Source organism: Oxyura jamaicensis, chromosome 1 (assembly GCF_011077185.1).
Source record: "Oxyura jamaicensis isolate SHBP4307 breed ruddy duck chromosome 1, BPBGC_Ojam_1.0, whole genome shotgun sequence".
Classification (NCBI taxonomy): Eukaryota; Metazoa; Chordata; class Aves; order Anseriformes; family Anatidae; genus Oxyura; species Oxyura jamaicensis.
The window spans coordinates 65,132,687-65,148,878 of NC_048893.1; the positions used below are offsets into that span (position 1 = coordinate 65,132,687).

At 39.3% G+C, this 16,192-nt stretch overlaps 1 protein-coding gene across 14 annotated transcripts in view; it reads left to right on the plus strand.

Moving 5' to 3' along the window:
- The window catches only part of CALD1 (caldesmon 1), a 199,254-nt gene extending 184,534 nt beyond the window's left edge, over positions 1–14,720 (plus strand). For 11 of the 14 annotated variants that reach the window (XM_035346639.1, XM_035346620.1, XM_035346692.1 and 8 more), the window contains 7 exons: positions 6,024–6,067; positions 6,179–6,257; positions 7,692–7,832; positions 8,834–8,929; positions 10,954–11,037; positions 11,338–11,371; positions 13,029–14,720. In XM_035346639.1, coding sequence (XP_035202530.1) covers positions 6,024–6,067; positions 6,179–6,257; positions 7,692–7,832; positions 8,834–8,929; positions 10,954–11,037; positions 11,338–11,371; positions 13,029–13,060 — 510 coding nt within the window. In that variant the 3' untranslated portion in view covers positions 13,061–14,720. Of the gene's footprint in view, positions 1–6,023; positions 6,068–6,178; positions 6,258–7,691; positions 7,833–8,833; positions 8,930–9,590; positions 9,676–10,953; positions 11,038–11,337; positions 11,372–13,028 lie in introns of those variants that run through there. The other 3 variants (XM_035346679.1, XM_035346719.1, XR_004756116.1) reach the window with 2 other exon arrangements.
- The last annotated feature ends 1,472 nt before the right edge of the window (positions 14,721–16,192 follow it).

A 16,192-nucleotide genomic window follows, 5' to 3' on the forward strand; every position in this document is an offset into this window, starting at 1 on the left:
CTGCTGGTTTTATGACTTGTTAAGTAGAAGTTTGTTGTTGTTGTTGTTTTTTTGGTTACAAAAACTAATCTATGAAACTCTGTATATATATTTTTTGCCTTTCTCTCAGTCTCTCTCTGAGAAATTGGTGATACTGTAGATATTTCAGTCTGGGTCTGTGGGTGGCTAGAACATACATATAATACTGTCAGAACTTCATGCCATAAAATGTTTCTTGGCCTTCTGTGGTCAGTAGCTGAGGAGGAAATAATGTGGTTTTAAAAAACTGATGTCAATTCCAGTGTTTAGAAGACAGTATCTATTGTCACCTTTTGTTTGGACAGAATTGTCATGTTGGCCTAGCCTGTTTGGTATACAGTTCTCTCACTAGGCTATTATACAGTGACCAAGTTATCTTTTGACTGGTAAAGCATCTGGCACATATTTTCTCCCTTGATGAATGTATCACTAGTTAGATATGTCAAGAATCATGTGAGAAATATAAATACTCAATTGTCAATGGGCAGTTGGAATTGATGATGAAAAAGGGAGGCTCAGTATTAAAAGACTGTGTGATGCATTTGCACATTGTCTTCTCCTAAATCACAATCTGGCAAAGCATCTTCTTCTCCTTCCTTGTTTTTCTGATGTGATAAGCTTTAGGGAAGAAAAACAAGTTCCTGGGAGTGATTTAGATGAAGAGAGCAGGACATGTTTTTTACCAGGGGGACCACAACAACAAAGGAAAGGGAAATAAACTGAAAATAGTATCACATATTATCATCTTATGTACACTGCATTTATCCATCAGGCAAAGCACGGATGAGCGTGATGTGCAGACTCAGAATTTAGAAACCAAGATGTACAACTCATCTCCACGTATTACTTAGGAAAGACTCTCCGGAACAGCCTTTGCTGCTCTCCCACCCCATTCTACCTCATGCTCTCCCTAATGGGAGAGCATGAGATAGACAGATGGTACTACAGTAAAAGAATGAGATTTTCTGCCCAGTCTTTATTGGTTTTACCTTTTAGACAGTTTCATTACTCATATTTTATTTCGGAAGGAGTGATCTTGACATCTTGAGCAACTGCTCCTAAATATAATCAGGAGTAAACAGGGTATTTTGGTACTGATTCTCCTCTGTTGGTGGGGGTGAGCTCCCCCACTACAGAAATGCAAAAGCAGTTAGGTACTGAAGGGAGAAAGCAACAGCAGGCGGCCAGGGGCAGGATATCTCCTGCTTTTGCTGCAGACATCTCCAGGGAAGCATGGGCTGATGTGGCAACCAGCTCTCCCCAGAAGGTGATGCTGACAGCTAAGACTGAAGCAGGACTTTTCAGGGCTTGAGATTTTTATTTTTACTTTTTCCTTAAAGACCTGTCTGTTCTTATCTTGTTATTGCTCAATACTGGAGAACTGGAGCACTGACTGGAAAGAATTAGACTATACACAATCAGTGCTTTCTAGGAGATGAGCTACTCTTGTGGCAGATGGAAAACAAAGGACTAAGGACAGGATTTGTAATGCTTGTTTTTCCATTTTTTGCTGCTGTTAGCAGCACCCTAGTCTGCCAGGTAAACTGGCATAAATTGGCCTACTCTGCACAGATGCTGCTGACAGCAGGAAAAAGCCTAACTGTGCTTGCTTAATGAAGCAAAAGAGCAGGGGAGGCTCAGGAGAAGCCTTTACTCCTAGGGACTACCACTCAGAATGGATTTCCACCAGCTTCTTCCACCTGTCAGGCATGAGGTGAAATTGTAATAAAGGGATTTCTGTCTTTATATGTATTTCCTCTTCCCTCTCTCCCTTGGCCCATTTTTCTGAAAATAATTTTCATTGTGTCAGTTTAGAACACTTGTTGTTGTTAACATCTAACACAGTATTTAAAATTCCTAAGAATCATTTAAAAACTATGCATGAAACAAGTGTTATTGGAAATATTTAGATGGTGCTTGTTTTCCAAGTCATTGACTCAAACTGTGTATTAACTCCTTCCTTTTTCATTCAGTTTCTGTTCTTGGAGGATGTACAGATGGAAGGAAGTGCACTTATGACTCCCACACTTTAACTGGATTTTTAATAAGCGACCATTTTTTTGCACAATCAGCAAACCAAAAATGTCTATATAATACTGCATATGGATAAATGCATATATCTGTTTATATATATATTTGTGTAACATCTTGCTTAATTTATTCCTTGCCACCTGTGTGTGCTATCCCTGTTGAGTAAGGCTGCAATCAGCTGCGAGACTCTGCTTGTTTTTTATTTATGCCCACTGCCACTGATGGCTACTGCTATGAATCAGGCAGAGCACCTCTCAGCATTGTGTGTGATGGAGACCCTGGTGCGTGTTACTGCCTTGTAGGGATGCAGTTAAAAGGCTTAGTGCTCTCGTTGAGCTGACAGAGCTATCAGCCTTAACTCCTGTCAGCAGGAGCCAGCTCTCTGAGGCAGAAGGAGAAGGGTTTCATTTCATCTAACTTTACCAGCAGAAGGACAGGTGTCCATCTCAGGGTTTTGTTGTACAGTGTAACTTCTTTGGTAGCTGAGAGAATGAGGAGAGAGCAAGAGTCTGCCTTGATGGACAAGTAAGCCCACACTCCCTAGAACAAGGTGAGCTCCTCTGTCTCTCCACTGACTGTGGAGGGAATTAAAATGAGTAGTTTGGACAAAATGCCTAACTTACAAGCCACTGAGGTTAGGTGGGAGAGGTGCAGCCTGGAATCCTATGTTTTTTCTCTCTGGTCGTAGTTTAATTAGCCACTGGCAGGTTGACTTGATGGAGTACATGTGTGTTTTATGTCTGAGGCTTTGGAAAGTATTCCATGCTGACACAATACAATCCCAAGCTATTTAACAAGATTCTGTTAAAGAGAATACAGCAAAATAAGTTATTTTTATTTCTTGTTTTCTAGTTGAGGAAATAACCTTGCTTTTTTTCTGATAACCACCTTGCTTTTTCTGTTTGTCTTACAGATCTATTTTGTAATATTGTTTACTGTATGTGCCAAACATTTTAAACTATTTGCATGGACTTTGTGTGGTGTGCAGTGGATAAATAAATAATTTTCAAATGTTACTGTGCATTCTAAATGTATTTGACCTATATGTTGAATACATTTGTGTGTACAGGTGTGTTTGCTTTAAGTGTATGCAAAATATTCTATTTGCTGCATGCACAGTTTTGAGGCAGATGCTCTATAAAACAAATCCTTATACGTGCAGAAAATGTGTTATCCATCCCCTTGCGGCACGTGCTTCCTTGGGAAGAAGACCATGTTCAGCTCTGAGGGTTGCCTTCTAATTGCTCTCCTGTTTAACTTACTTTCTGGTTTGTTTCCTCACCCTCCTATTCTGAACAATCCCCAGTTTATTGCTGACACGACAGCCAAGTGCTCAGAGCATTGCTGTTTCCAGAGGGTAAGGAATAACTCCACATCCTTTTAAATCAGCCCCAAGAACTCATATCCCCCTTTTCGCCTGCCCTGTCCCCCAGTGACTATGCCAGCTCGGTTTTTGTGCTGTATAGAAATGCCTCTCCTTTCTGAATATAGGAAGACTATGGAGTCTTGTGGTTAGCTTCTTTTAAACAGCTTTTAAGATGTGTCCCTTTTGTATGAGTTCAAGTGGAACCTGTGTTAATCTGAACTAGAAGATGCTGTTAAGTGATTTATTGCCAATGACACCAAACTTGGAGGAGTTGTGGACTCGGATGAGGGTAGAAAGGCCTTGCAGTGATCTGGACAGGTTGGAGAGCTGTGCTATCACCAACTGCATGAAGTTTAACAAAAGGAAGTGCCGGGTCCTGCACCTGGGACAGGGCAACCGTAGCTATACGTACAGACTGGGCAACAAAACACTGGAGAGCAGCCCCGCAGAGAGGGATCTGGGGGTCATGGTTGACAGCAAGTTGAATATGAGCCAGCAGTGTGCCCTGGCAGCCAGGAGGGCCAACCGTGTCCTGGGGTGCATCAAGCATGGCATTGCTAGTCGGTTGAGGGAAGTGATTGTCTAGCTCTACTCTGCCCTGGTGCAGCCTCACCTCGAGTACTGTGTGCAGTTCTGGGCACCACAGTACAAAAAGGACATTCAACTGTCGGAGAGTGTCCAGAGGAGGGCGACGAAGATGGTGAAGGGCCTGGAGGGGAAGACGTATGAGGAGTGGCTGAGGTCACTGGGCCTGTTCAGCCTGGAAAAGAGGAGGCTGAGGGGAGACCTCATCGCAGTCTACAACTTCATCGTGAAGGGGAGTGGAGAGGCGGGTGACCTATTCTCCATAAACACCAGTGATAGGACCTGCGGATATAGTGTTAAGCTGAGACACGGGAAGTTTAGGCTGGACATCAGGAGGAGGTTCTTCAGTGAGAGGGTGGTTGTGCACTGGAACAGGCTCCCCAGTGAAGTAGGCACTTCACCGAGCCTATCTGAATTTAGGAAGAGAGTGGACTGTGCACTTAGTCACATGGTCTAAACTTGTGGGTAGACCTGTGTGGTGCGAGGAGTTGGACTTGATGATCCTCATGGGTCCCTTCCAACTCGGGATTTTCTGTGTTTCTATGATAGTATAGTTACCTTGCTCCCTGGCTCTTTGGGATGTTCCTTATTGTTTGTCCTCACTGCCAGCCAGGGTTTCACTGATATAGTTGGGGGAATTGCCCCTCCAAGCAGAGAACAGGAGAAACCAACAGCTCTTGTTGATATAATGCATCCTTTTGAGTACTGCTGGTTACTGTCCAGAAATCAGTGCCGTGGGAAACTCTTCTATATATAGAACTATATTGTAGTTGGGAAGAGGTGATGTGTTTTGTGTTAGCATCGTAGATTTGTTTAGTCACTTTTAATCAAATAACTTGCTTGTTTTGTGACAATGCTGAGTATATTTCCTTCAGGCAAAACTAAGGTGCAAACTGTTGAGGATGGAAAAGGAGGAGAGAGCCTTAGATTTGCACTGTGTTGTTCGGTTCCTGCCTGGTGTATTGCTGCCATCTTGTGAGAGTGAATTGAAACAGTTGGTACATATCTAAGCAAAGCCCATCTTTCTACTTAGGACTTCATTTAAATCTTTTATTGGCAACTAAAACTGTTAATGTAAATTGCTCTGTAAATTGTATATATTTGTTAGAGCTTTAGAGATTCTTTTAAGCTGGATGTGACACTAACTTGAGATCCTCCCATTGTCTTATTTGGCAAATTCTGCACTGAAGTGAACTGCCTGAGTTTTTGCTCATATGGTCTGGAGAAATAAACATACACGTCCTTTGATGGGGTTAGCATGCAATTTAAAATTCTCATACAACCTTAATGTTAAAGGGCATGAAAGAGGACCATTTAAAGGAATAGCTGTCATTGCCTTAGCTTGAAGGCATGAATGCTGCAGCAGTGACTATTAAAGGGACTTGAAAATGGCAACCCATACTGAGACTGGGGAATCCCCAGGAATCAAGCCAGGCTGATTAATAGTCATTTCTGTACCCTGGGGCTGCTTCTGTATTTTTAACACTTAAGTGATGCTACAGAGCCTGAGACAAGAAATGGAACAACGTAATGTGGAAGACACGTTAGGAAGTTGATTGTTTATAGTATTCCTGACACAGAATACTCCCCTATCATGAAATGCTTAAAAAAATTATTCAGGGATGTAGTCTTTTTTTCTTTGTTTGTTTTCCAAATTTTCAAGAAATTTGGCATAAGTCTTGGCATAAGTCTCACAAGAGATTTTGTGAATATAAACCTCTTTAATAAGATAAACTTATTCCCTTTTCTCCTTTCTGTATTGCTGATTTATTGTTACAAATAGAACACTGAAGAAATAAGCAGGATACAGACATTAATGCAGAAAATTACATCTACCCTTCTGCATACGTTGAACAACAGTTTCCCAAGTACAAAACCTATGCGTGTGTTTGCAGTGATTTCTGTTGGAATCCATCTCTTTTAGACTGACCTTTTGACATTTAAGATGCTATTTAGCCTGGCCTTATACAGGCTGCATGTGTATTACTTTTAACCTTACAGGTCTTGTCTCTTTCTCTTCCAGATAGAGGAACGGGCAGAATTTTTGAACAAATCTGCTCAGAAGAGGTAAAACAATAAAACAGATTGTAGATTCAGTTGAAACAACTGTGTTTAATTGGAGGCGATATTAATTTCTTTCTCTCTCTCCTTTTTTTTTTTTTTTCCTACTACCTGAAGTGGTATGAAACCCACCCATACAACAGCAGTTGTCTCAAAGATTGACAGTAGACTTGAGCAATACACTAGTGCAGTTGTGGTAAGTTAATTCCAGGTCACTATGACTTTAGTTACTAATGGCTTTGGGGTTTTAATAATCACCTTTTATTTCCCTGTTTAAAAATATCAATGTTTTGATTTTTTTTTTTCCACAAGCTGTTTCTAATGAGACTCCAAAAGCAAAATGATTGAGGCATGCCTATAACCAACCTCCATGTATATATAACTAAACGTAATCTCAGATTCATGTCTTCCCTTTTGTGCTACAAAATACAGTCTGCTTTATAAGCCTGGAGTAGCTCTTGAAGGATTCAGTCAGCATCTCTTGAGTGGCAGTCGCATCCTCTCTCTCAGCTGAGAGCTGGTAATCATCCTGAGCTGATTTGCTCAGGGTGAATTAACAGGTTATTTCTGAGAGCAAAGAACTGGGCCTGTGTTGATGACTGCCACTTCAGAATGAAAATCTTGGACAAAGAAAGACATTTTAGTGAATTAGGGAGTTAAGAAATGACAAAGGAAAAACGGGAAAAAATAGAATTCAACCATAGGTGTTTTTGACAACAGAGGTTTTTCTTTTCAAAGTTCAAGAAGAAGTAGTTTTTTGTTTGCTCACTTTTAAACTATAAGTCAGTAAGTACAGGCAATGTGGAAGCCACTGGTTAATATAGTAGACATGGATTTGCAAGTGTAATGGCAATAAAATAGTATTAAAAGGGATATTATCTCGATAGCTCATACAGGTTCCTATTCCCTTCAAATCTGTGTTACGTAAAACATACAAGAGTTTTGAAAAGAAAGAATAGACTGACTTTGGCCTAGTGTTTTTGGTAACTGTACAAGGGACGTACTGACAAATCAAAAGAACAATAAAACAAAAAAGCCCCCCTCCTTAAAAACAAAACCAAAAATAAAAAAACAAACAAAGCAAAAACAAAACAAAACAAAACAAAACAAAACACAAACAAACAGCTAACTCAAAATATATTGCAATTGCTGAACTTTCTCTCTAGAATCCCAGGCTGTGAGGTTTACTTGTCTTGGGCAGATGGAGTAAGTCTGATGCTGGTTGACAGAGCAGCCTTTCTCTCCTGCCTCTGGATAAGGATTTCCATAGCTGTGTCCATGAAGGAGACTTGCTTACAGGATTCAAGTGTTGTGACTTGAAGGAGGACAAAAATAAGTCTTGGAGCCATTGTGTGCAGCATTGTGGTTTTCCAAGAGCTCTAGAAATGTAACATATACAAAAATCTAAGCAGTTTCCATAGCCTGTCGTATCAAGGGTGCCTGACCAACTGCAGATCAAGAAGGGGAGAGTCTCAATGTCATCTCTTGAGTAGGGTCCCTTCTCTCCATCTGTGCATGATCATTACTAGAACTTAGAGTTAATACATTTCTCAGTACTTCCCCAGAGCCATACCACCCTGCAAGTCCAGCTTTTAATGCCAACCACCAACTGGCCTCAATTCTTCTGCAGGGCACAAAGGCTGCAAAACCAGCTAAGCCAGCAGCCTCTGACCTTCCTGTTCCAGCTGAGGGTGTCCGTAATATCAAGAGCATGTGGGAGAAAGGGAATGTTTTTTCTTCACCTTCTGGGGGGACAGGAGCACCGAATAAGGTATGTATGTAATTTCACATGGTGATTATAAAGAATTATGGACATTATCTTGCAGTTCATGTTCTTATGAGTAAGCCTGGCTGCTTCCCTTGACATCATTGCTGAAGAATATCACAAAGGATCCTGAACTCCTCAGAAACCCACAAAATGGCATGGCTGCAGTACTCAGTGTAATGGAAGAATTTAGTGGCACACTGTGCTAACTTATGAGACATTCCAGAGTCACATCAGATATCTTAGACAAATATATCTGGCTAATTCAAGCTGGGTACAAAAAAATTCTTTGTGTTGGGAAAGATTATTTTTAGGGGCAGAGTGGGATTAAATAGACAAGTTACTGATCTATTATAAATCATGTATAGAAGCATTTGTGAGACGTTTATCTATTCTACATAAATTCTTAAAGCCACATTTCCTTTCTGTAAATTGATGTGATCTGAGGAGGATTCATCATGGCTGAAAAAGCAAGCCATAGATTGAAGAAGGATGCTTACAGATAAGCAAGAAATTTCAATAATTTGTTCTAAGCTTCTAAAGATTTATTTTAATGATAGAAATTTTAGGCCAGCTAACTCATCTATTATTATTAATACTTTTTAAGTATAATGTTTTTAAAGTAGAAAGTTTTTAAAGTAAAATGAAATTCTAGGCTTATTGGTACCCCTTCTTCTTTTAGGCTAAAGATTTTTTCTCCTTAGAATTTGGAGTTATGACAGAAACAGCAGGTTTGTGTCTAAGGTTTATTTGTGGGTTAGCACAAAATTTAAAATGAATCTGTCAGACCACATTTATCATTACTGAAAACTAGAGGGTAGCAGTACTGTGTACTTCATAGGGACAATATCTTCTGAGTAGACAGGATAACTCTTAGCTAGGCATAACCTCAGCGAGGACTTCTGTATTAAACTCAGATTTGGCTTTGTTTTTAAATCCAAACCATGAAAAAAAATATGGCAAAAGCTATTCTGAAAGTCTTCTCATCAGATTTTATTATTTTGTAGGAAACTGCTGGACTGAAAGTTGGTGTCTCCAGTCGTATCAACGAATGGTTAACCAAGACCCCAGAGAGTAACAAATCACCAGCTCCAAAACCTTCTGTAAGTAAACCTGAAACAATCTGGTTGGTTGGTGGGTTATCTGCTGGGACAGAAGTGGTGATGGTGCTTCCTTAGCCAACTGATGGTCTTTAGAGGAACCTTACTGCACATCCTCTCTTGGAAGCTCTCTGCTAATTCTTGGGTAGATGCAGGAACAGGTAATTGTTTCCTGGGGAAAGCTAGGGATGAAGAACTGAGGCTGTAAGTTTCCAAACTGGAGAATGTTAAGGCACCACTCATGGTGTTAATGATTCACCTTCTTTAGTATTGTATTAAATAATTGCTTTCCTCCCATATGCTTGAGTAGTTTGTTTCTACCAGTTCACCTGCCCTTTATAAAAAGTGTAGCTTAGCATACACTTTCTTAATTCATGTGCCTATTTATCTCAGAGAGAAGCTTGAAATTTGCAATGTTGTCCCTCGAGTCAATATTTACTGGTGGCTACATGGAGTTTGTGTCCTCATAGAAATAAATGTAAAAACAAAACAAGTAATCGTGGTAGCTCTAGTTAATCACAAGTGCTGAAAACCAGCACAGCATCTGCCTCCAGATTTTCTCTTTCTTCTAAGTTGCATCTTTTAGATAATGTAAAACTAACCTCTTATTTTCCCCTCAGCCAACTGTTTCTATCTATGTCTTCATTTCCCTCTTTCTCAATAGATTGTTCTTTCTTCTTTCAATATTTCTGCTTGAAGGAACCTGCCCTCCTCCTATTCTTTGCGGGTCTGTTTGCTAAGTTGGTCAGGTAAACCTGTTCATAACTGACTCTGAAAAATGATATACATCTGTATTTTTTTTATTTTTATTTTATTTTTTTTTTAAATCAGGCTAAATCAAAAGGAAAACAAGATTTTCTTACCAAATAACTCCTCACCCTCATCGCATTCCTACACAATAAAGAATAATTAATAGTTTTCCAGATCAGGCATTCAGACAGTCTACTGCAATTTTGCTATCTGCTTAACTCACTTTTTGAAGCACAGGAGAGGCTTAAAGTCTTAATGATATCTTTATCTAATCTATTCTGTAACATCACTGTTGGGTAAAAACACCTCTTGCAGAAATTAGACTTCTGTACCTCAATGGGCATTTTTCTATCCCAAGTTATAAATTCTTGTGTGCAGAAAGCTACATATCTATGCATGGCAAGAGCAAGATTCTGGAAACCATGCAGGGCTTTCTGAAAAGAATGGTATTTATGTCCTAAATTGTTTTAAGAGTCTTTTGCTTAGCATCCACAGGGGCAGGGGCAGGGATCAATCCATCTGTCCTTAAAAAGATGTATTATACTACTAGCCTAGCATACATCTTCTGGATTTGTAGTCCTGCTTTTCCGCAAAGAGAAGTTTGAAATTTGTATATGGAGACTTTAAGCAAAATTCAATACACTCCTTTGCAGATAATATTATTATTACTATTTTTTGACTTTACCTTACCTGGTTGTTTTTTTCCCTGTCAGGTTAGTGATTGGTCCATGTTAAGGTTTTAAAAGGTACAATGGAAATTCAAATAGATATGACTGACTACAGTGTTAAATCCTGAAACCTTTATTTAAGAATGTAGAGGAGGATCTGCTGTATTAAAGTCTGACACTGTTTTTTTTTTTTTTTTTTTAATTAAATAATTAAAAAAAAATTGATTCTGATCTACCATACCCAAGACAAGCTACCTTTGAATTCCTCCCTAACAGAAATACTATTTCTGAATTCTTTTTTTCCTCAAAAAAAGGAACTTTTCATTGTATTGTCTAGGATGAATGTAATAAATTATAGCCAGTCTGTGTAAAACCATATAGATGCAGCAGGACTGGATTTTGTGTTAAAGCATGTGTATGTGTGGAGTGATTCTGTGAGATGTCATTCTGAATTGCTTTATAATTGATAGACAATGTAATATTTACAACTGGTAGATACTCCTCAAATTTTCTTATGAGGAAGTCACATTTTAACTTTTCCTCTACCAAGTTAAAATAAATCTGAATTAAAGTTGTTTTTTGTTCTCTGACATTAACTTAAAAATACAGGATTTAAGACCAGGAGATGTATCCGGCAAACGTAATCTCTGGGAGAAGCAGTCAGTTGACAAGCCAGCTGCATCTTCTTCTAAGGTAACACATCAGTGCATTCTTAAAAGATAGTATCTGTGTGTGAAGCATTTTGCAGAGGGAAGGCACTGTTTGCCTTCATATGGTCAGTCATTTGGAATTAGGTCTCTGCATATCTTGTGTTACTAATATGCCTTTTCATCTGTAAAAGAAAGTGCAGCAGGCACCAAACACCACGGACAGCCTGTAACTTTTATTATTCCTGTTTGGAAGAAGTTGTGTGTGGAATGCTGTCCTTTGCATGAAGATGACTTTTTTTCCCTATATTGAACTTTAATAATGGATTCTGACTTTTTCAAACAGGTAACAGCAGCAGGGAAAAAGTCAGAGACTAATGGTAAGTAATTCTAATAATTCACCTGCATATTAAAAAGAAACTTTGGCACATTTTTGAACACACATCACAATTCTCATTCTTTAAAATTCTACAGCTGTTAATGTTGATGCACAGAACCTTCTCTCCTTTGCCTTTCACTTTTCCCAAGCTCCCTTGCAATATCGCCAAAACTTGACTACTATTTTGAGAAATCAGCCTGAATCATCTGTCTAGGAGAACTGAGGATGTGCTCTCCAGCAATGTTTGCAAAGCATAGTTAGAATGACATTTGTAGCGTTTGCTATAGTTGGAGAGCATCATTAAATTGTGTGAGGTCTGAGGAATGGGTTGGTCATTTAACTAATTACAGCACATACCAGGCATCTGGGAAAGGCTTTTTTAAAGGCTGCAGAGGGAATGGATATGCTTTTCATGAGTGGAGACGGAAAAACTAAAAAGCCAAAGCTACTAGGGTAGCATTATTTGAGCAGAAATGAAAGACTTCAGTACTGCTGAAAACAAGCATCTCATTTTAGATACTGCCACTGGGTAATGGTGAAGCCTTGTGAAAATTCAGCATTGGTTTCGGAAAATTCACCTGGCTGTTTGTGAGTCCCATGTGCTCTTGATTACCCAGAGCGGACTGGAGTTCAAATGCTCTCAGCATCATCATTGCTTTTGCTGAAATTATGCATTGGTCTTCTCAAGGCAGAGTCTTACTACTGTTGTTTTGAAATCACTAGTTTGGGAAACACAACTTAGTTATAAGTCAAGAAGTCAGCAAATTTGCCCCCAGCTTGCATGTGCTTCTTTAATTTTTGTTTTAATCTAAAACTTACCAAATAAAACCAATTAGAGGAAATATGTGCCTAAGGACCAGTGGGGAAGAATGGAAATTTACTGATCAATTTAATAGCTTTAAGATGTCCTGCAACATCCGTTGAATTTTTTTCCCACTAGGAATAGGAGGATCAAATGTAGAAAAACTGTTTTTTTTTACAGATTAACATTTGTACATTTTTTTCCACATTCATATGCAAATCGAGTGCTGTGGTATGCTTGTGGACTTTTTGGGGGGTTAGTTTAGAGTCAACAAGATGGAATTGACTTCCTCCTCCTCCTTCTTTCCTTTTACAAACTGAAGTGTTGGGAGAAGGTTGTTCAGGCTTGCTCAGTGTTAGCACAGCTCCGCTCCCGTGGCAGTTGTTAGCAGCTGTGCCATCATCACCCACGGGAGCAGCACCTGCTGAGTGGTTGAGACACTGCCAAGCCTCTTCTCTGAGGCTGAGTGAGATGAGGGCTTCAACAGAGGACTTGCAGGAGAAGGCAGATGGCTTTCAGTCTTACTGTGGACGTGGAGTGCGTGTGGCCAGCACTTTGCGTGGTAGCCACCCACCCCTGGATTTGGAGAGGGGAGGCAGGGAGAGTGCTGCGTGCAGCATCCACTGCCTTTAACGCGGGAAGCTTCTGAGTTGCTTCCCAGGGCTGCTGGAGGTGAGGAAGGTTTCATAGTGAAATCTGGAGGCCACCTCTGATCAAGCCCAATACTCAAACACAGCAACATCCAGCTAGTGCCCTACCTTCTTACATGCTGCCTGCTAATCTAGAGTCATGCCCTCTCTATTTTAGAGGTATAGTTAGGTTATTTTAAGCCATCTTTAATCTTTCTTTCTCTCAGCAGGTTTGAGACAGTTTGAGAAAGAACCATAGAAGGCTACCAAAGACGCTGGACCAATCAGTTGGGAAAAAAAAAAAAAGAAGAAAAAATGCTAAATTGTTCTTTTTATATTTATGTTTATTTACCAAAATGTCTTTTTGCATTATCCCAGTTAAAACCATGTATATTAGCACTGTATTTAATAATCAGTCTAGACATTCATCATAATAGTACTGCCTTTGCACAAGAGCCTTTATTCCTAAAGAAACCCATGCTGTGAAATATATAGACTCTCCTACTGATAGTCATAACTAACTATATATCTGAACAGTGATTTCAGCTGGCATAAGAGGTCAACCCAAAATGCATTTAAAATGGAATTGCTTAAGAAAGGTGTGCAGTAAACCTATAAAAACAATGGTTACTTTTGGAATACAGAAGTCTTTCTTTCTGCACTTTAGACTAAGGCATGGAAGAAATATCTTTAGTTGACAATGTAATATTTTCTGTAAGTTGCCCATGTCATGAGAAATATTGCATCAATAACTTGTTTTTTTGTTTTGTTTTGTTTTATACTTTTTTTTTTTAAGTATCAATTTTTCCATTCTAGTTTAAGTTAATACCTTAATTTGGATGATTACGTTAGCTGACAGCGGTACTGATATTTTTTGTTGTTGTTAGTGACTAGTAATTGATTGCAATTTAGAATATATACACACATAGCTTTACAAAGTTTAGCCTAAAGGCACTACTAACGGTAGAATGCTTTAATACGTGCTAGAGTGTTACATTTAGTACTAAACATACATGATTAACCAATATCACAGCTTAAAAAAGATGAAGACAAAATCACACGCTTTTCTATAGTAAGATTTCTTAATTGCCATTAGAGGTATGGCGAGATAAGTATTAAAAAATTTAAATGTCAATTACCCAGTAATGGGTAATTAAAAAGAAAGTTATAGTTTTTAAAAGAGGAAAAGGTAATGGTATAGAGGGTCAAAAATAGGTCAGTTGTATAAAACGTTGTAGTTTAATTTATATAAAACTACCATAATTAAAAAATAAAATAAAACTAAACACAGTTGGAGCTTGTTTCAAATGACTGTACACTAAATCTTGCCATTCATCAGTGCCGTACACTAGGTCCACCCAAAATGAAGTAAACCTCTATCTTTGTACTGCTTCTTCTTAACTCTCTCTCCTGAATATCTTATTTACAGAAGTTTTGATTTGTATATAGTAAACACATGGCTATAAGACGTCAGCTTGGTTTGAATTTACATGCCATACGGTTTAGCATTTACATCCTACAATGTATGGGTGGCATAAACTGAGCAACTGAAGTAGCCCCCGAGTGTGTTGTTAACAGCTTCGTCGTGCATCAAAACTACCAGGCTCTCCCTTTCCACTGCTTCCATCTCTTACAGCATCTGACTTCTTCCTAGAGAGAAGAAAGTTATATTTTAACCCAAAGATGAGCTCCCCTGCTTGGCCAAAACATCTTGTTTACATATAGAGATGCACATAGTTATCTGTAAGGGGTGAAACTGTTTCTGACATTGTCTATGCATTGTCATGTTTTTTGTTTGGGGGTTTTGTAAACACTTTTCTGACTCTTTCAAATACATTTGATAGCTGCAATAAAAATGATTCATTCAAACAATGTATTCTGAAACTGCATCCACAATAAATGGAATATTTCCATCAGCAGCCCCCTGCTTGTTAATGACTAGGAAAGAACCAGTTGTGACTACAACAGGAATCACGCTAAGGCTGTGTGAAATATGGAGTTACTGCCACCATGAAGCTTGAAGGCTGTCTTTCTTGATAGCTAAACCCTAAAATCATCAGCTTTAACCTATGGATTCTCAAGAAATATATATATATATATATAAATCTTAATTGTCATGCTTGTCAGTATAGGACAGGAGCTGGATCACCAGGATGTCAGCACGCCCAACAAAGTCGGTTCTAACCTAGTGTCACGATTGTCTGCTCTCCTGCTTTGCAAAACTTTTGGTGAGAGCCATTAATGTTGTTTCTTCTGCTTACCTTGGTGAGAGGCAGCTCAGTGGGGAAGTGCTTTCAAGCTTGGGTGATCACAGGGACCAAGCCTGGGGAGCTGCTGGCATCCCATTGTCCTCCTATCCCCCCTTTTTTTTTCTGCTGTAAGGCAGCACAGCCCATACTGCCCTGCTCTACTCAGGTCACCATCCTTTGAAAGAGGCCTCCCAGGCTGCTGCCAGCTCTACAGGGGACAATGGGAAGGCTGCAGCAAGCAGCTTTCTCAGCTGTTGGGGAAGAAATAGTTGGATGCTTTCTAACTTAATCTGGAAAGAGCTTGTATGTTTAAAAGGGTACTAGTTCTCCTTCCCCATACTGACCATATTGATATGTTTCTCTCCAAGTTTTAGTGAGTGAGGCTTTTTTCTTGTTGCTGTGAATGTTTCTTCTGCTCCTGTTTATTATCGTTTTATGAGACCATGAAAGTGTGCTGGGCACAACTGGTTTTACTTTTAGGCAATATTGACATGTGGGTCATTGCCGGATTGTCCCCCCGTACTGGTGGCTCCTCCTAGTGGCATTTGCTACTGACTCTGACCCAGCAGCACCAGGCATTTTGATGCCACTGAAGAGGTGACAAATTGTCATACAATATCAGATTGTTGCTTTAGTTTCTGATCATGCTTTACTGCTCGCTTGCTTGGCATCCTAGCCAAACTTTCTGTTGTCAGTTTGCAAAATACCACAAAACAACCTTTTTAAACCCTGCCTTTCCTTTGGTCTAGCATTACCTATCTAAAAATACTTCAGAGAAAGTGTAAGTCTACCTTACCTCAGTAATTTTTTCTTACTCCAGTATTTACCTTAGATTAAGCCAAATCTTGTCTGGGTATGTTATTTCCTGAATGCTGCCAACAGAGTTGCAAAAAACAGATTTTGTGTTTGAGATTTCCAGAACAACTTGTCCTGCTTTTCTAGATAGCCCCTATGTTCAGATGGATGCATTTTCTTGTAGGTTATCACTGCGTATGTTGCTGTCTTCACCTTTTCATTTCTCATTGTAAAAGAAATCAATTTCTAGTTGTTCAGAGGGAGAGCAGTTTTACTCTTTAGCTTCTAGGTGGGGTTTATGCCTGTGTGATGTATAAGCCCCAAATTAGTTTCTTTCCCAGTGTTGT